The 21,023-nt window shown below is 39.0% G+C and overlaps 7 gene segments (V, D, J or C); 5 read left to right on the forward strand and 2 right to left on the reverse strand.

Annotated features, from left to right (window-relative positions):
* The first annotated feature begins 909 nt into the window (after nucleotides 1-909).
* Nucleotides 910-1,578, forward strand: LOC118565270. The segment is given in 2 exon segments: nucleotides 910-1,093; nucleotides 1,274-1,578. Coding segments are annotated over 2 exon segments (357 nt in total).
* Nucleotides 1,579-2,388: 810 nt separating this feature from the next.
* Nucleotides 2,389-4,251, reverse strand: LOC118565451. The segment is given in 3 exon segments: nucleotides 2,389-2,864; nucleotides 4,020-4,101; nucleotides 4,237-4,251. Coding segments are annotated over 3 exon segments (432 nt in total).
* Nucleotides 4,252-5,432: 1,181 nt separating this feature from the next.
* LOC118565265 lies at nucleotides 5,433-6,051 on the forward strand. The segment is given in 2 exon segments: nucleotides 5,433-5,519; nucleotides 5,617-6,051. Coding segments are annotated over 2 exon segments (393 nt in total).
* Nucleotides 6,052-7,987: 1,936 nt separating this feature from the next.
* Nucleotides 7,988-8,671, forward strand: LOC118565267. The segment is given in 2 exon segments: nucleotides 7,988-8,177; nucleotides 8,352-8,671. Coding segments are annotated over 2 exon segments (372 nt in total).
* A 6,521-nt stretch (nucleotides 8,672-15,192) lies between these two features.
* Nucleotides 15,193-15,759, forward strand: LOC118565266. The segment is given in 2 exon segments: nucleotides 15,193-15,270; nucleotides 15,368-15,759. Coding segments are annotated over 2 exon segments (375 nt in total).
* Nucleotides 15,760-17,488: 1,729 nt separating this feature from the next.
* LOC118565268 lies at nucleotides 17,489-18,166 on the forward strand. The segment is given in 2 exon segments: nucleotides 17,489-17,678; nucleotides 17,859-18,166. Coding segments are annotated over 2 exon segments (360 nt in total).
* A 909-nt stretch (nucleotides 18,167-19,075) lies between these two features.
* On the reverse strand, nucleotides 19,076-21,000 carry LOC118565452. The segment is given in 3 exon segments: nucleotides 19,076-19,479; nucleotides 20,636-20,717; nucleotides 20,941-21,000. Coding segments are annotated over 3 exon segments (474 nt in total).
* Between the last annotated feature and the right edge of the window lie 23 nt (nucleotides 21,001-21,023).

Below are 21,023 nucleotides of genomic sequence, written 5' to 3' on the forward strand. Positions count from 1 at the left end.
AATGAACTTTTGCATTAAAATAGACATTTAAATGAGATAATCAGTTCTAATCCAACTGATATCTATGATCTTGCTAAGGTCTAGGAGTTTCTTTAATGTTTTGGTAATCATTTGGTAAGAAAGGGCATTTAATATTAACTCTGAAGAGAACATAAGCACTGATGAGAGAAACGTGTTTCATTTCACAAGATTAAAGAAGTCTGATAAAACTAATATTATAGAGGTTTTGAGTCATTTAAAATCAAATAAGTTTTAGTCCAAAATATAGCTGATTAAAGAAAAATTAAAACCAAAGACTACAAAATGTTGATATAAGATAACCTGCTATAATTCTTCTAACACCCATATGAAGTTCAGCAGCTTTTTTTATGGTCGCCCACAGTTAATGAATTGATGAAGTTTTCTGATATTATAATAAATATCCAAATAATTTTATTACCTGCTCTTGGATTCTTTTAAAACCAGATTAGTACTCATGGCAAAATATTTAAAGAGATTCATTAGAAAAGACAAGATGATCTGGTCAAAATATTATTTTTACATTATGTAAAAGGGAGCCCTGCGACAGACTGGCGACCTGTCCAAGGTGTCCCCGCCCCTCGCCAAGTGAACGCTGGAGATAGGCACCAGCAACCCCGTGACCCCATGAGGGGTTAAGGGGGTCAGAAAATGGATGGATGTAAAAGGGAGAATAATAAATAGGGACGAAAACATGGAACTCTAAAAGAAACAGGATACAAACTATACACATATTAAAGGATAAATTACCAAAGACATGAAACACCAAATCATTTAACAAGAATAAAAGATATTGAATTGCTTCAAGTTTATTAATAATGGAGCTTTAATAAAACTTTTAATAGTTCCTCCTACAAACTTTCTGGTCTGTGTGAGGAGGAAAGCTGCTGCTAGCTGAGCTCCATGTGACTGACTCTGTGTGTTTGCATATGTGTCCTGCCTCTCTGCTCCCAGCTGTTAAGAGGTCAGTGTTGATCAGTGGCTGTCCAGGCCTTTCAGAGCCACTGACACACCAGCAGCACAATGATGATGTTACTGACTCTACTGCTGACCACCCTGGGGCTCCTGCTTCACGGTGAGACTCTCTGCTCAGAACTGCTTCTAGGAAGAAATCAGCTTCAGGACAATTAGAATTCTGCCATCATGGAGATATACTGAAACAGGATGCTGATGCTTTCTTTCATCTGTTAACAGATAATCAATCATTTACAATCAAACATAATTTGTCTCAATTGCTGTTTTTCATGTCTTCCAGGTTCATCAGGAGACATCATCCTGACTCAGAGTCCTGGATCTCAGTCTGTTGCTTCAGGACAGACCGTCTCCATCAGATGTAAATCTAGTTATTCTACCAGCAGCCTCCACTGGTACCTTCAGAAACCATCAGAAGCTCCTAAACTCCTGATTTATTTAGCTACAAATCGTCAGTCTGGAGTTCCAGCTCGTTTCAGTGGAAGTAGATCTGGTTCTGACTACACTCTAACCATCAGTGGAGTTCAGGCTGAAGATTCAGGAGTTTATTACTGTCAGCAGGGTAGCAGCTATCCGTTCACACAGTGATAGAACGTCGTACAAAAACCTCCCTCAGCTGGAGAGGAACTGATCTGACTCCACAGCTGCTCTGAAACTGAAACACTAAAAGCTTCCACAAAATGTTTATTTGTTTACAAATATATTTTTATTACTAATTAGGTATTTTATTGTTTTTTTCTGTTTAGGTAAAAATAAAAAAATAAAATTGTTTCCAATTGTCGAACCATTAATTATCCAAGAAAATGATAAGTAATCCTTTGTTGAATTATCCATCTGCTATGTTCATTTTTTCCTTTTTGTCAGATCGTATTATTTCAGAATAAGAAAGTATGATGTGTTAGGAACGATTTTAAAGGAATTACAAATAAGTAACACAAAATCCATGTGGTAACTTATTGCAGTCAACAAATGTTCAACAGCAAGTCAAAAAATTCAAACCTGCTCTTTAAAAAAACTGTTAAGAGTTCAAAGTTGATCAGTGGCTGTTCAGGCCTTTCAGAACTACTGACATTTTAATAAGATTATTGAAACTGATTCATTTTGTTTAATGCTTTCATTATTTTAATTAGCCATGACCATTTATTTTTAAATGAACTTTTCCTTCTGTTGATAGCAGCATGGCAGCAATTCTATGTTGTTTTTTTAAATCTATAAGTTACCAAAGTAATGTGTCTGATTCAAGAAAGATAATTACTGAATAACATAAATATTTTACAATAAAGATGTCAATCCTAGTCTCTGGATGGATAATAAAATAATGATTTATGACATGAAAATAAAAATCAGTGACTTCAAACTAACTTTTAAGCTCATTAATAAAGTAGGTGGAGACCAGGAGTTGATGAGTAAATCTTTATTATTGAATAGTGACCAACATGACAAAGCAAAGATGACTGAGTGAAACTAGAGAATAATCAGGAGAGAAAAAGTGAGATCAGTCACAGATTAAAGCCAATATCAGTGTCTCAGAGAGTGCGGTCAGGACTGGGAACACTGGTCTCTCCTCAGCGTCTGTGTGACTGCAGTCTGGGAGCCCTGGGTGGCCTCACAGGTCACAGAGCCCACCTTCCTCCACTGGTCTGCAGGGAGCCTCAGGGTGCTGCTCCAGCTGTAGAGGCCGTCCTTCTGCAGCACCCCGGGGCTCCTGCTCTGCTCCCAGCTGCTGCTGCTGCTGCTGCTGCTGTCGTCCACCTTCCAGGACAGACTCCAGTCTGAGGGGAAGCCCTTGTTGGCCAGACACATGAGGGTGGCCTTCCCCTGATGCAGCTCCTCACTGGAGGGGGGCAGCACTGTCAGGGTGGGACGGGCATCACCTAGGAGACACCAATCAGGTTAGAGGACAGGAACCACACACCTTGTAATGAAAGAGCAGATATGGGAGCAGCTTCACTGTGTTAGAAATTAGTATTTTATATTTCCAGTAAACATCTTTATCTGCTCCACCAGTCACTTCCTGACACATTGTTTCACTTCCCTTAAAGGAACCTCTCATGCATATCAGCACAGACTCGTCAGGCATCGTGAAACTTCTTAAAATGGATTATAAAGAAAAATATGAACTGAGATATAAATCTTCGTTGACTAGAAATAAACAAAATTTGAACTGAAATACTAAGTTACATAAAAATGAAACAAAACATAATTTATTGCCCTTCATGCCAGACAGTCTCTAACTTGTTTTACACTTTGCAACAAGGAGGAAATAACAAGGTAAAACTGACCCTCATAGTAAAAGTAAATAATCAGATACTCATGAGCATCATTTAAATTTGACATCATAGAAATAATCAGAAATATAAACCTGTGGTGAAATTGCAAAACCAAACTTTTTTCTTTGTCCACCATCATTGATTAACTGAGGTGTCTTTTCAGCCTCATTGTCCAAAGCTTAAAACACAAACTGCAGTTTTAAGAGAAAGATTTTTCAAAAATAGTTTAGTGGATTTGAAATTAAATAAATTCATAAAAAAATAAGTAAACAAGTACTCATGGACAGTTGGAAAAAGAATCTAAATAAATATTTTTATGTATCCTAAAAATATCTATGTTATCATTTATTTCACAAAGATGTTAAAATGTGACCGATACTCAGAAACTTACTTCCAACATCCAGTCTGGTTCCTCCACCAAAAATCCTCCACAGTGATACAAACTGATGGAGTCGTACAAAAACCTCTGACTGTTAGAGACACGGCTCTCTGACTCTGAACACAACAAACTGATTCTGGCTGAAAACACTAAACAAGTCCTGGTGTATTTTTACCTGTTTTAACCTGACTGAATTGTAAGATGTTATTTCTTGTACTTCATGTTTCTGGCAAGAACTGGAGATTTTGTTGTTCACTCAAATAAAATAATAAAAGCTTAAAACGTTTTTACAGCTTAAAATCTCCTAAGTTTAGAGACTAAAAACTATTTTGAATAAACAAACGCATGTAGTCATCAAATATATCAAATATTCAACTTACTTCCAACATCCAGTCTGGTTCCTCCACCAAACGTGTACCACAGTGATACAAACTGATGGAGCCGTCGTACAAAAACCTCTGACTGTTAGAGACACGGCTCTCTGACTCTGAACACAACAAACTCTACATGAACAGTTTCTGCCTGGAAAACACAGCTGGCTGATTGCTTTTAACAATTAGATTTTTTTCATAATTTTGGATTATACTTTATAAATACAATATGTATACACATGTGTTTCACCTAAAGGAACAACTGTACAAGAACTTTAAAATGAAAGCCTAATTTTTGGGGAACATATTTCTTCAGGAGAGAAAAGTACAGATGAAACAGAACGGAAGAGACATATTCCTTATAAACACATCATTTTTTTACTGACAGATTATTGTATCAAATCATCAGATCCAAGGCCAGACAGAGGAGCGTGGCCTTCCCATCCTGCAGCTCCTCAAAGGAGGGGGGCAGCAGCATCAGGGGTGGGAGGACTGGACCCACTGAGGGAGGAGACAGGTGAGCATCATTAATGAACTTTGGTGACATCCAGGATTCAGAGCTGAGCTAAAGCTTTCAGTCTGATAAATATCACTTTAAAACATTCTAAATGTTGGCTTCATCGTAGTGACATAATTGTTCAGAAATATGACTCAGTGATTAAAAGATGTTATGTTGATCAAAGTCCTCACTTTACTAGTAACATTGGAAAAGTAGAAATAAACACTCACACCCACAACATAATCAGATTTAACTGAACATGACTTAGAGCACAAGATCTTCCAAAACCATCTTTGTATGAAATGTTATAAAAAAAAAAATTTCAGTTTAAATTCAGTTATTGCATCTTTTGCAGTCATTATTTTAAAGCCTACAGTTGACATTTTTGTACCTAAAATCAACAAATGTGACATATCTAGTAATCATAAAAAAATTATGACAACCGGGGGATAAATTTCTCTAAAATTCAGCTGACATTATTTTTCTAAACTGAATTTAGCATTTTTAAAAACATCATTAATCATGAATAAGTTAGAACTTCTCAGATCTGAAATTATATTTATCAAATCAAAATGTGTCTAATTACTCTTATTTCAAATGTTTGTGTTGAAAATTCTATAAGCAAAAAGTCCAAAACAGCAAAAACTAACAGATTCAAAATCACATTCTAAACATTTCCAACCCATTCCTGCATGAACCTCCTCCTCCTCCTCCTCCTCCTCATCATCATCATCATCATCATCATCATCATTATCATCATCATCATCATCATCATCATCATCACCCTGATCCCAGTCCCTGCTGGAGTCAGTCAGAGCATTTCCATAGAGAGGCACTTTGCATCAGCAGCACCATGCTCCAGTGCTCTGGGAGAGTTTATAGTCCTGAGAGTTGAACACTGGAGGACTGACAGCTGTCCTTCATCACAACAGAAGACACAGAAATCCTCCTCATCAAAAACATGACTTTGATCTGCGTCCTCATCTGGACTCTCCTCTGCTTCACTCAGGGTGAGGAAAATCATTTTTCTGTCAGGTGAAAATCATCTGGAGTGTAGCTGAGTTTCTCCTCACCATCTCATGTCCAGTGTTTCTTCTCTCTCCTCAGGGTCTGAGGGACAAAATGTTGTTGTGACTCAACCAGCAGCCAAATCAGTGCAGCTCAGTCAGACTGTCACTATTGATTGTAAGGTCAGTAGACAAGTGGGTCACCACTCTGGTTCACAGTACTACCTGTCCTGGTACCATCAGAGACCTGGAGAAGCTCCTAAAGCTCTGATCTACCGAACATCAGACAGATTGTCAGGAATCTCCTCCAGATTCAGTGGAAGTGGAGCAGGGAATGGATTAGACTTCACTCTGACCATCAGTGGAGTCCAGGCTGAAGATGCTGGAGTTTATTACTGTCAGAGTTATCATTACATCAACAGTCAGAACGTGTTCACACAGTGAAAAATCATCGTACAAAAACCTCCCTCAGTCTGACTGAACAGAAACTGAACTTTGTTCTGCAGCTGGAATCTGCAGCAGACACTGATACAGTTCACTGAACACACACATTAAAAACACAAAGCATTTAAATTTATCAAGCCTTATTCACATTCAAACTATAAGAAATAAAAGGTGTGGGCCCTTAAATCGTTAGATAAATGAGGAAGCTCTAACTTTTAGGAAATTAAGGATATTTTTTCGATTCCACTCTTTCATTAAATGGTGAGGACAAGCAATAAAGTTTATTTAATCCCTATTGTTCCACCTTTCAAACCCAATGAACATTTACAGTAAAATAGACATTTAAATGAGATAATCAGTTCTAGCCCAACTGATATCTGTTATCTTGCTAAGGTCTAAGAGTTCCTTTCATTCTTTGGTAATGTTGTGGTAGAAATGTACATTTAATATTAACCCTTAAGAGAACATAAGCACTGATGAGAGAAACGCGTTTCGTTTCTCAAGATTAAAGAAGGCGTCATGCTTTATATGAACCCGAACACAACCACACACAAGCAGAGCTAGTTTGGAGAGTTTATTGAAGGTGGTGGATAATGGAGGATGAATAACCCAACAGTCTGTACAGGGCTGGAGCAGCAGGATGGTGATGGCAGGAACTGGCAAGCAGGATGGAGCCGGAGCACGGAGGTAGCAAGACCAGCAGCACGGCAGAGTGGACACTTGGAGCCAGAACCACAGCAGGATTAGCAGCACGACTGGATGAATACTTGCAGGACCGGGGTGAGAGCAGAACCAGAACCACAACAGGCGGGCGGAGATGAAGGGAACACAGGCTGGACGAGAACAGGATGCTGTCAGCAGCAATGAGCAGAAGAAACAGGAGTAAACAGAACAAACCGACGAGGAAGGACTGAAGGCAGGGAGCTTAAATAGAGAGGCAGACAGGTGTGCTGAGTGCTGGCTGATTAGTGACTGACAGGTGTAGGTGTTTAGTGGAGCACGGGATCTGGAGCTGTATGGGAGGCAGAGAGTGCCCTGAAATGTCCATGGTGCAGCAGGCAAAGCTGCACCATGACAGAAGGTTTATAAAACTATTTTTGTTTTAAACATCCTATGAGTTTTATTCCAAAAAAATTGTTGATTAAAGAAAAATATAAACCAAAGACTACAAAATGTTGATATAAGATAACCTGCTAAAATTCTTCTGAAATCCATCTGAAGTTCAGCAGCTTTTTTTGTTGCAGCCCACAGTTAATGAATTGATAGTTTTCTGATATTATAAGAAATATTCAAATAATTTTAACATCTGCTCTTGGATTCTTTTAAAACCAGGTCAATACTCATGACAAATGAATAAAACCAACATATTTTAGGAGATTTAATAGGAGAGACGAGATGATCTGGTCAAAAGATGATTTATTTATATTATGTGCGGTGTCGACATCTTATGAAAATAGTCAATTTTAAAATGTTGCTGTGTGAACCATCGTAACATGTAAAAGTACTGTCATGACCGTCTAGAAGTGAATATTTAATTTTAGAGAGCTGATCTTAGAGCGAGAATCACAGGCAGGAAAACCCAGCTGAAGCATGAACAGGTAGGAAAACAACCAGAGGGATCGAATAGGAGGAACCAGTGATAAGAGAATTAAACGAAACGGGTCAGAAAATGGATGGATGGATGGATGTTTAAATACTGGGAAGAGAGGGAGAGAGAAGGCATGAGGACCAGGTGGAGGAAATCAGCTGATAAGGATCACTCAGGTGAGGAAGATGAAGGCAATTAGAGAGCTGAGGAAGAATAATAAATAGGGACAAAAACATGGAAATCAAAATAAACAGGACACAAAATGAGAACATATTAAAGGATAAATAACTAAAGACATAAAACACAAACACCAAGCGATATAACAAAAATAAAATATATAGAATTTCTTCAAGTTTAATTAATAATGGATCTTTAAAAAAACTTTAAAAGTTCCTCTTTTAGACTTTTTCCTTAGACTGGTCTGTTTGAGGAGGAAAGCTGCTGCTAGCTGAGCTCCATGTGACTGACTCTGTGTGTTTGCATATGTGTCCTGCCTCTCTGCTCCCAGCTGTTAAGAGGTCAGTGTTGATCAGTGGCTGTCCAGGCCTTTCAGAGCCACTGACACACCAGCAGCACAATGATGATGTTACTGACTCTACTGCTGACCACCCTGGGGCTCCTGCTTCACGGTGAGACTCTCTGCTCAGAACTGCTTCTAGGAAGAAATCAGCTTCAGGACAATTAGAATTCTGCCATCATGGAGAAATACTTAAACAGGATGCTGATGCTTCCTTTAATCTGTTCACAGATTATCAATAATGTACAATCAATTTGTCTCAATTGCTGTTTTTCATGTTTTCCAGGTTCATCAGCAGACATCATCCTGACTCAGAGTCCTGGATCTCAGTCTGTTGCTTCAGGACAAACGGTCTCAATAAAATGTAAGACCAGCACGAGTGTAGGTAGCTGGCTTCACTGGTATCTTCAGAAACCATCAGAAGCTCCTAAACTCCTGATTTATAGAGCTTCAACTCGTCAGTCTGGAGTTCCAGCTCGTTTCAGTGGAAGTGGATCTGGTTCTGACTACACTCTGACCATCAGTGGAGTCCAGGATGAAGATGCTGGAGTTTATTACTGTCAGATTGCTCATTACATCAACAGTCAGTGGTTGTTCACACAGTGAAAAATCATCGTACAAAAACCTCCCTCAGTCTGACTGAACAGAAACTGAACTTTGTTCTGCAGCTGGAATCTGCAGCAGACACAGATACAGTTCACTGAACACACACATAAAAAACACAAAGCATTTAAATTTATCAAGCCTTATTCACATTCAAACTATAAGAAATAAAAGGTGTGGGCCTTTAAATCGTTGGATAAAAGAGGAAGCTCTACCTTTTAGGAAATTGAGGATATTTTTCGGTTCCACTCTTTCATCAAATGGTGAGGAGAAGCAGTAAGCTTATTTAATCCCTTTGTTCCACCTTTCAAACCCAATGAACATTTACAGTAAAATAGACATTTAAATGAGATAATCAGTTCTAGCCCAACTGATATCTGTTATCTTGCTAAGGTCTAGGAGCTTCTTTAATGTTTTGGTAATCTTGTGGTAGGAATGTACATTTAATATTAACCCTTAAGAGAACATAAGCACTGATGAGAGAAACGCGTTTCATTTCTCAAGATTAAAGAAGGTGTCATGCTTTATATGAACCCGAACACAACCAAACACAAGCAGAGCTAGTTTGGAGAGTTTATTGAAGGTGGTGGATAGTGGAGGATGAATAACCCAACAGTCTGTACAGGGCTGGAGCAGCAGGATGGTGATGGCAGGAACTGGCAAGCAGGATGGAGCCGGAGCACGGAGGTAGCAAGACCAGCAGCACGGCAGAGTGGACACTTGGAGCCAGAACCACAGCAGGATTAGCAGCACGACTGGATGAATACTTGCAGGACCGGGGTGAGAGCAGAACCAGAACCACAACAGGCGGGCGGAGATGAAGGGAACACGGGCTGGACGAGAACAGGATGCTGTCAGCAGCAATGAGCAGAAGCAACAGGAGTAAACAGTAGTGATATTACGTGATGTGCCGAGGCTTCGAGGCGTGTGTCGAGTAATGGAGGGAGCGTTTCCGTAAAGCGCTTATCGAAGCTTGCTTCATTTAGGGGAGGAGCCAAAAACGATGACGGCCGAAGCCTCGCTGCCCGGCTGTACCACGTGACTGCTTCAGGAAGTGGCTCAGAGTTTGCCAGATGATCGGTTCATTCAGAACCAGTCATGGCTGCACGCTGGATCATAAAACAGTTCTGCTAACCAGATGCAGTTTAAAACGCCACTTGGTCTGTTTAAAAGTTTCGTTTTTATTAATTCTGCATTTTTTAACTACATGCACCGTATTTCTGTGCCTCAGCGCTTGCTTCTCTCCCCCCTCCTTTCCCTCGGAGCAGGTGCTTTTATCACCGTTCACCATTCAAAACGTGAATCACTACGTTTAATGTCCTCACATCGGCAGCAACGTGTGCCAGTTAAAGTCAATAGGAGAGTTACTAGCTGTGTTTCATGCTCTTTTTTTTAACAACATAGAATCAGTGGCACTTCGGTGGGCGTGCTGCCTTGCGCTTTAATTCAGGTGCGCATTTTTAAGGGTCATTTTAAAAAACTTGTAACATCAGGGGCTTCATCTCAGACCTGTCAGTACCCCTGTTCCCTTTATAGGAGCCCTTTACAGTATTTAGTTATGCATTTTCCCCACTGTTTATTAGTTGCACGCAGGGCACCAACGGGGGTAAAATCTGCCCACTGCACCGCCGTACTGACGGTGTTTTTTACTTTGTTTTTTACTTTTTCTTGGAATGACGAGAGCAATAGAAATTTGTCCGGTCAGCGCAGCGACTGACTGAGAAAGCTGTCGCTGTGAAAGGTGATGAGAATGTTATAAACTGTAACATTCTAGAAGTGCTTTGAGCTGAAAAGAGGGAGACATCAGCAGCTGGATCGTGCGTAAAGACGCAGGGTGAACCTCTGTGTGCTTCAGTGTTGCTGCTGAGGGGAAATTGTTGACCATAATCCCGCCCCCAAAATTAGCATAATCTCACTCTTAACTTTTGATCAAAGTTGAGAGGTCTGACTATTACACAACATGCCATATCACATGACACTACTATTTTGGGAATAATTACACACAGAGAATACATTCAAACAATATTTCATTATACACATATGTGTATACATAATTGATGTAGACAAATGATTTCATCCTACACATTTTGTGAAGTCATTCCCAAGAGCCATAATAGACAAAAAAATCAATGCATCACACATGTTAAGATACAGCTGGCCAGTAGGTGGTTTCGTGTGCACATGAAGCTCCAAGAAATGAACCCTTTCTCGAACAAGTTGGCTCAAGTGGTTCAATGCCTCATGAGGCTTCATCTCACCATCACTAGTAAACAGAACAAACCGACGAGGAAGGACTGAATGCAGGGAGCTTAAATAGAGAGGCAGACAGGTGTGCTGAGTGCTGGTTGATTAGTGACTGACAGGCGTAGGTGTTTAGTGGAGCACGGGATCTGGAGCTGTATGGGAGCCAGAGAGTGCCCTGAAATGTCCATGGTGCAGCAGGCAAAGCTGCACCATGGCAGAAGGTTTATAAAACTAATTCAATCAGAAAAACTCACACAGAAAGAAAAGGCAATTAGAATAATTTTATTGATACAATATTTTAAGAGTTTGGCGCTCAGACCTCGGCAGGAAAAATTCACGCTGAATTATACTTCAATATGCATAAGCAGGCGTATGAGAATAGGGATATTTCCCCCCGGGTCTGAAACTGGTGGTGGAGTGGAGATAAACAAAGTTTGTTCAGTCCATATGATGATCTGTTTGAGCTTGATGTCCAACTTGATAAACACAGGTTTGCATGAACTGTCCATGATGAGCAAGCATGAAGCGACTGTGGAGAGGAAAAACTCCCCTTTGGGAAGAAACCTCTAGCAGAACCAGGCTCAGCATGGCGGTCTTCTGCCGGACCGTTTTAAGGAGTGACTGGGAATTCCATAAGAGTCCAGGAGGAATTACACTCTGATAGGGACGAGGTTGAAGGAGGACCGTAGGAAAGCCAGGCGAAGCTTGCTATGATGGTGGAGAAGGGGATGGAGGTGGGTTGCAGGGAGCATAGAAGGAAACACATGGCAAGGAGCATAGAAGGAAACACGTGGCAAGGAGCATAGAAGGAAACACGTGGCAAGGAGCATAGAAGGAAACACATGGCAAGGAGCATAGAAGGAAACACCTGGCAAGGAGCATAGAAGGAAACATGGCAAGGAGTATGGCAGGGAAGGCCGCATGGCAGGGAGCATGGCAGGGAACACACAGGGAGCACACTGGGAGCATGCAGGAAGCATGCAAGGAGTATGCAGGGAACGTAGTGGGGAACATGGCAGGGAACATGAATAAATGAATGACCATGAAAGAATGAACAGACTAACAGGACAACTGCATGGCGGGCCGCCTGGATGACAGGATAAATAACAGAGGATGCTTAGGGATGATGCACATAAATGAATGAGTGACCAAGAGGGAATGAACAGGACAGGACGCGAGCTTAATGAGACTTGAATGAGATTTGAATCCACCACCAGTATTCGTAGTTAGATTACCTTTAAGATGAGCATTAGGTGGCTAAGATGAATGAAAAGTAAGAGCAGATATGTGAGGCATGCTGATGATAGCCATCGCCCAACGATTGGGCTCCACAAGCGTCTGCTGTTGCGCAGCTCACATCCTGAATGCTGAAATAACTCTAGATGAAAGGCCACAAGATTAACAATTTCTTTGACAATTTCACGAATCTGCAAACCAACTGTTTTTAGAATCCTCCAAAACTTACGGATGCACATCCGTAAAATTTAACGCATCTACAGACAAAAAGACATTATAGAAGGTGTATTTCAAATCCGGACGAGAAGCAAGCCAGACCAGAAGGAAAGTTCAGAATGGCAACTCATAACCAGAGTATCCTGTTCAAGGAGGGAAGGAAACGAAATTAGTGAGCTCAAGCTGCCTGGAAATAAAAACGTGACTCTTAAAATGATGCACCTGCGAGATTGAGGTGACCGAGCGAGGAGAGCAGCCGACGCTCAGAAATAACTGATATGAAACTGATATCTCGGGAATTCGAGAGCTTGTCTGCAGGCAAAGTCATCATGGAACTAGGTTAAGATCAATACGTAGAACTCAATGCAGGCTGACAGGTTTAGTTTGAAACCGGTCAACAGAGTCCAAACCGGACACGGCGCAGCCACCGCTTGCTCGCTGAGGAGAAGGGCGAGACGAGGATGTGGAGTTCTTTTTAAGATGAACCCAGGATGCTGATTGGCTTCGAGGAGGAGCAGTTCAAAGCTGATTAGCTTGTGTCGGAGGCGGATGAGTCCCTGATTGATGGAGGTAGGCAATAGAGTTTCTTCAGTCTGAATTTTCGCTTAAGCTGCATTTTTGTTTTAAACATCCTATGAGTTTTATTCCAAAAAAATTGTTGATTAAAGAAAAATATAAACAAAAGACTACAAAATGTTGATATAAGAAACCCTGCTAAAATTCTTCTAACATCCATCTGAAGTTCAGCAGCTTTTTTTGTTGCAGCCCACAGTTAATGAATTGATAGTTTTCTGATATTATAAGAAATATTCAAATCATTTTAACATCTGCTCTTGGATTCTTTAAAAACCAGGTCAATACTCATGACAGATGAATAAAACCAACATATTTTAAGGGATTTAATAGGAGAGACGAGATGATCTGGTCAAAAGATGATTTATTTATATTATGTACGGTGTCGTCATCTTATGAAAATAGTCAATTTTAAAATGTTGCTGTGTGAACCATCGTAACATGTAAAAGTACTGTCATGACCATCTAGAAGTGAATATTTAGTTTTAGAGAGCTGAACTTAGAGCTAGAATCACAGGCAGGAAAACCCAGCTGAAGCATGAACAGGTAGGGAAACAACCGGAGGGATCGAATAAGAGGAACCAGTGATAAGAGAATTAAACAAAACGGGTCAGAAAATGGATGGATGGATGTTTAAATACTGGGAAGAGAGGGAGAGAGAAGGCATGAGGACCAGGTGGAGGAAATCAGCTGATAAGGATCACTCAGGTGAGAAAGATGAAGGCAATTAGAGAGCTGAGGAAAAATAATAAATAGGGACGAAAACATGGAAATCAAAAGAAACAGGATACAAAGTGAACACATATTAAAGGATAAATAACTAAAGACATAAAACACAAACATCAAAGGATATAACAAAAATACAATATATAGAATTTCTTCAAGTTTAATTAATAATGGATCTTTAAAAAAACTTTAATAGTTAATCTTTTTGACGTTCTCCTTAGACTGGTCTGTTTCAGGAGGAAAGCTGCTGCTAGCTGAGCTCCATGTGACTGACTCTGTGTGTTTGCATATGTGTCCTGCCTCTCTGCTCCCAGCTGTTAAGAGGTCAGTGTTGATCAGTGGCTGTCAGTTAACATCCAGTCTGGTTCCTCCACCAAACGTGTACCACAGTGATACAAACTGATGGAGCCGTCGTACAAAAACCTCTGACTGTTAGAGACACGGCTCTCTGACTCTGAACACAACAAACTCTACATGAACAGTTTCTGCCTGAAAAACACAGCTGGCTGATTGCTTTTACCAATCAGATTTTTTTATCATAATTTTGTTATATACTTTATAAATACAGTATGTATACACATGTGTTTCATCAAAAGGGACAACTGTACAATAACTTTAAAATGAAAGCCTAATTTTTGGGGAACATATTTCTTCATGAGAGAAAAGTACAGATGAAGCAGAACGGAAGAGACATATTCCTTAAAAACACATCATTTTTTCACTGAAAGATTATTGTATCAAATCATCAGATGCAAGGCCGGACAGCGGAGCGTGGCCTTCCCATCCTGCAGCTCCTCAAAGGAGGGGGGCAGCAGCATCAGGGGTGGGAGGACTGGACCCACTGAGGGAGGAGACAGGTGAGCATCATTAATGAACTTTGGTGACATCCAGGATTCAGAGCTGAGCTAAAGCTTTCAGTCTGATAAATATCACTTTAAACACATTCTAAATGTTGGTTTCATTGTAGTGACATAATTGTTCAGAAATATTACTCAGTGATTAAAAGATATTATGTTCATCAAAGTCCTCACTTTACTAGTAAAATGTGAAAATTAGAAATAAACACACACATCCACAACAGAATCAGACTTAACTGAGCATGACTTAGAGCACAAGATATTCCAAAACCATCTTTGTATGAAATGTAATTCAAATACTTTTTTACTTTAAATTCAGTTATTGTACTTTTTATTGCCACTATTCAAAAGTAGTTAAAATCTCTCTACCTAAAGTCAATAAATGTGATGTGAATGTAGTCAACATATAAGAGCTTACAACAAACTGGAGATAAACAGTAAATTTATCCAAAATGCTAAACATTTCCAACCCATTCCTACATAAACTAGTTAATTCATAAATTAAACCTCATCATCATCATCACCCTGATCCCAGTTCCTGCTGGAGTCAGTCAGAGCATTTCCATAGAGAGGCACTTTGCATCAGCAGCACCATGCTCCAGTGCTCTGGGAGAGTTTATAGTCCTGAGAGTTGAACACTGGAGGACTGACAGCTGTCCTTCATCACAACAGAAGACACAGAAATCCTCCTCATCAAAAACATGACTTTGATCTGCGTCCTCATCTGGACTCTCCTCTGCTTCACTCAGGGTGAGGAAAATCATTTTTCTGTCAGGTGAAAATCATCTGGAGTGTAGCTGAGTTTCTCCTCACCATCTCATGTCCAGTGTTTCTTCTCTCTCCTCAGGGTCTGGGGGACAAAATGTTGTTGTGACTCAACCAGCAGCCAAGTCAGTGCAGCTCAGTCAGACTGTTACTATTGACTGTAAGGTCAGTAGACAAGTAGCTTGTAGCCCCCACTGCCTGGCCTGGTACCACCAGAAACCTGGAGAAGCTACTAAAGCTCTGATCTACCGAACATCATCCAGATTCTCAGGAATCTCCTCCAGATTTAGTGGAAGTGGAGCAGGGAATGGATTAGACTTCACTCTGACCATCAGTGGAGTCCAGGCTGAAGATGCTGGAGTTTATTACTGTCAGAGTTATCACAGTAGCTACGTGTTCACACAGTGAAAAATCATCGTACAAAAACCTCCCTCAGTCTGACTGAACAGAAACTGAACTTTGTTCAGTGAACTGTATCAGACTCTGCTGCAGATTTCAGCAGCAGAATAAACAAGTTGAACACACACAGCATTTAATTTTATTAAGCGTAATTAAAACTCAGACACTAAGAGAAAAAATAACATATTTCCTTCAGGTTTAAGAAATATGATGAAGCTCTGATTTTTTTTCAAATTTAGAATGTATTTTCCAGTTACTACATTTATAAAAATGTTATGGGCTTTAAAAAAAAATCAGCACCTGCAGTGAAGTTTATTTAAGTCCATCCAAAACAAATACACAATTTAATGCCAAATATTTTGCATGAATCTAAATGTTTGAATCAGATTTTCAGTTAAAATCAGGGGTGGGTAGTAACTAGTTACATTTACTCAGTTACTTTTACCAGAGTAAGTCTTTAAATAAAATTAACTTTATGGTTAGTTTTACTGCACTGTACGTTTTGCTTTTACTTGAGTAATATTATTCATAATTATCACTACTCTTCCTTGAGCACAATGTTTGGTTATTCTACCCACAATAAAAAAATACATGATTGTCAAAAAATCTGCGTTGACACCAGAACTTATTTTAGTCATTTTTAAACAACAGATTTAATTTCAGTGAGCATTTTTATGAATAAAATAAAATAAAATCTCCTAACTTTAACGTGAAGTCGTTGGGTTTCTTTAATTTTGTCATAATTCTAAATCATGAAGTGATAATTCTGCAGTTTGTAGTAAATCATTAAATTTCAAAATAGTTTTGTATAAACTTGGATTCCTTTTAGGACTGGATGAATACTCTTGGAGTGATGAACCGATCAAACTTTCTGTTTGTTGTTTTGTTATAAAATTACCTTTAGATATTTAGAGCAAAGAAGAACAAAACAACTGAGATGTGGAGACAAGTGTCTTTTGCTTGAGAGATGAAATAATGAAAGAAAAGACTGGCTAAATACCAAACAGAGACTTGAACTTGCTGGGTCAGGATAAAATAAAGTAATGAACAATTTTCTCTGAATGATCAAATGACAAAAAGGACTCAGACTTAGACATTACTGTCATTCAGCTGCACTTTTATGATGTACATTTAAGTGAAATTTTGTTGCAAGGCTCAGAGTTAAAACAGCAGACAAAAGAGACACAATCTAAATATTGGTAATTTATTAGCAATGTAGCGGAACACCCAAAGAAATATTTTATATGTATAGGAAAGCTATTTGTAAGACAATATGAATTTAAGTATTTGTAGCAGCAGGATGTATGCAACAATGAACAATCCATATGATGGAGCTGATAGAACATAAAGAAACATAAACTAATAACAATATGATTGAGCTTATTGAGGGCTTCCAGCTGAAAAAACTCACTCTGACAGCAGTATTTTTGGTTTCTTTGTCAGTTTAATGAGTCTTTTAAACAGAGATCCCAGCTTGTTGTAACAATAATTTTTTGATCTGACAGATTTTTTACAAACATCAGTGATGCAACTGAATCAAGTTCATAAATAATAAAGGACACCATGTAAAATGGGAAAAAAACAACAGAGAACAAACCGCTGAGAATGAGCCTGAATAGGAGAGAAGAAATTTTCCAGTCAAATGATTTTTTTCTGTGTTTATTTATATAAAACAAATTCACAAAAATCTAAAAAAAAAGTATCTGAAAAACCGCTTACAGTTTAATTTAAAGATAATAAAGAACCTTTTAAAAGTTCCTGTTTTAGACTTTCTCCTTAGACTGGTCTGTTTGAGGAGGAAAGCTGCTGCTAGCTGAGCTCCATGTGACTGACTCTGTGTGTTTGCATATGTGTCCTGCCTCTCTGCTCCCAGCTGTTAAGAGGTCAGTGTTGATCAGTGGCTGTCCAGGCCTTTCAGAGCCACTGACACACCAGCAGCACAATGATGATGTTACTGACTCTACTGCTGACCACCCTGGGGCTCCTGCTTCACGGTGAGACTCTCTGCTCAGAACTGCTTCTAGGAAGAAATCAGCTTCAGGACAATTAGAATTCTGCCATCATGGAGAAATACTGAAACAAGATGCTGATGCTTTCTTTTATCTGTTTACAGATTATCAATAATTTACAATCAAACATAATTTGTCTCAATTGCTGTTTTTCATGTTTTCCAGGTTCATCAGGAGACATCATCCTGACTCAGAGTCCTGGATCTCAGTCTGTCGTTTTAGGTCAGACCGTCTCCATCAGATGTAAAACCAGTTCTAGTGTTTACAGCAGCCTCCACTGGTACCTTCAGAAACCATCAGAAGCTCCTAAACTCCTGATTTATTCAGCTACATCTAGTCAGTCTGGAGTTCCAGCTCGTTTCAGTGGAAGTGGATCTGGTTCTGACTATACTCTGACCATCAGTGGAGTTCAGGCTGAAGATTCAGGAGTTTATTACTGTCAGCAGGATTCCAGCACACCGTTCACACAGTGATAGAACATCGTACAAAAACCTCCCTCAGCTGGAGAGGAACTGATCTGACTCCACAGCTGCTCTGAAACTGAAACACTAAAAGTTTCCATAAAATGTGTTTATTTCTTTACTCGGATATATTTTTTGTCACTAAGTATAGTTTTTAATTTTATTCCCTGTCTGATTAAAAAGATGAATTAGAAATTAAAGTTTTCACAGTTGTTAACTGTTAATCATCAAATACTAATTTTAATACATTTATTCATTCATTCATCCATTTTCTATTCACTGAGTAGTTTTTTAAGATCTTTCTTAAGTCAAAATGAGAAAGTTGTGAGCTTGGAAAGATGATAAAAATAACAAAGAAGTTAAACGAAACTTATATAATAATGTGAACTTATTCTAGTAAAGTTTAAGAGTGAATCAATGAATAACTTCAGCTCTAGTTCATAAAAAATAAACCCGCTCTTTAAAAAGCTGTTAAGGGGTCAGAGTTGATCAGTGGCTGTTCAGGCCTTTCAGAGCCACTGACATCAATAAGATTATTAAAATATATACGTTTTATCAAATTATTTAATTATACAAGTTGACCCTGATAATTTCTTATCAAATTAACTCTTAGTTCTATTGAGAGTAAACACTCAGCAATTTTAATGTCATGTTTTTTAAATATATAACTTAAAACATGGTGTTATGTTTCATTTAAAAAAATGTAGTAAATGTTTATAAATTGCGTACATATTTTACATAAATCAAAACAAATGGTAAACCATAGCCTTTGGACAGATTTTTTACATGGAAAGAAATCAGTGGCTTCAAATTAACTTTTAAACTCATTAAGAAAGCAGGTGGAGACCAGGAGTTGAAGAGTAAATCTTTATTATTGAATAGTGACCAACATGACAAAGCAAAGATGATTGAGTGAAACTAGAGAATAATCAGGAGAGAAAAAGTGAGATCAGTCACAGATTAAAGCCAATATCAGTGTCTCAGAGAGTGCGGTCAGGACTGGGAACACTGGTCTCTCCTCAGCGTCTGTGTGACTGCAGTCTGGGAGCCCTGGGTGGCCTCACAGGTCACAGAGCCCACCTTCCTCCACTGGTCTGCAGGGAGCCTCAGGGTGCTGCTCCAGCTGTAGAGGCCGTCCTTCTGCAGCACCCCGGGGCTCCTGCTCTGCTCCCAGCTGCTGCTGCTGCTGCTGCTGTCGTCCACCTTCCAGGACAGACTCCAGTCTGAGGGGAAGCCCTTGTTGGCCAGACACATGAGGGTGGCCTTCCCCTGCTGCAGCTCCTCACTGGAGGGGGGCAGCACCGTCAGGGTGGGACGGGCATCACCTAGGAGACACCAATCAGGTTAGAGGACAGGAACCACACACCTGGTAATCAAAGAGCAGATATGGGAGCAGCTTTACTGTGTTAGAAATTACTATTTTATATATACAGTAAACATCTTTATCTGCTCCACCAGTCACTTCCTGGCACATTGTTTCACTTCCCTTGAAGGAACCTCTCATGCATATCAGCACAGACTCGTCAGGCATCGTGAAACTTCTTAAAATGGATTAAAAAGAAAAATATGAACTGAGATGTAAATCCTCGTTGACCAGAAATGAACTAAATTTGAACTGAAATACTAAGTTACTTAAAAATGAAACAAAACATAATTTCTTGCCCTTCATGCCAGACAGTCTCTAACTTATTTTACACTTTGCAACAAGGAGGGAATAACAAGGTAAAACTGACCCTCATAGTAAAAGTAAATAATCAGATACTCATGAGCATCATTTAAATTTGACATCATAGAAATAATCAGAAATATAAACCTGTAGTGAAATTGCAAAATTAAACTTTTTTCTTTGTCCACCATCATTGATTAACTGAGGTGTCTTTTCAGTCTCATTGTCCAAAGCTTAAAACACAAACAGCAGTTTTAAGACAAAATGGGTTTCAAAATATTTTAGTGATTTTAAAATTAAATACATTCATAAAAAAATTAAGTAAACAATTACTTATAGACATTTGAAAGAAATTTTCAAAATAAATATTTTTCTGTATCCTAAAAATATCTATGTTATCATTTATTTCACAAAGATGTTAAAATTTGACAGATACTCAGAAACTTACTTCCAACATCCAGTCTGGTTCCTCCACCAAAAATCCTCCACAGTGATATAAACTGATGGAGTCGTACAAAAACCTCTGACTGTTAGAGACACGGCTCTCTGACTCTGAACACAACAAACTGATTCTGGCTGAAAACAACAAACAAGTCCTGGTGTATTTTTACCCATTTTAACCTGACTGAATTGTAAGATGTTTTTTCTGGTACTTCATGTTTCTGGTAAGAACTGGATATTTTGTTGTTCACTCAAATAAAATAATAAAAGCTTAAAAGTTTTTACAGCTCAAAATCTCCTAAGTTTAGAGACTAAAAACTATTTTGAATAAACATACTCATATATTCATCTGATATATTAAATATTCAACTTACTTCCAACATCCAGTCTGGTTCCTCCACCAAAAGTCCACCACAGTGATACAAACTGATGGAGCCGTCGTACAAAAACCTCTGACTGTTAGAGACACGGCTCTCTGACTCTCAACACAACAAACTCTACATGAACAGTTTCTGCCTTAAAAACACAGCTGGCTGATTGCTTTTAACAATCAGATTTTTTCAGACATCAGTTTTAACATTTTTTTTATGTACTTTAAAAACTGTATGTATAAACATGCTTGTCACCAAAAGGGACAACTCTACAAGACATTTCAAATTAAAGCATTTTTTCACGAAACATTTTGAGGACCTGAGATAGACTGGCGACCTGTCCAGGGTGTTCCCTGCCCCTCGCCCATTGATAGCTGGAAAATGTATTAAT

The sequence above is a fragment of the Fundulus heteroclitus genome, chromosome 13 (genome assembly GCF_011125445.2).
Source record: "Fundulus heteroclitus isolate FHET01 chromosome 13, MU-UCD_Fhet_4.1, whole genome shotgun sequence".
In the NCBI taxonomy this organism is placed as follows: Eukaryota; Metazoa; Chordata; class Actinopteri; order Cyprinodontiformes; family Fundulidae; genus Fundulus; species Fundulus heteroclitus.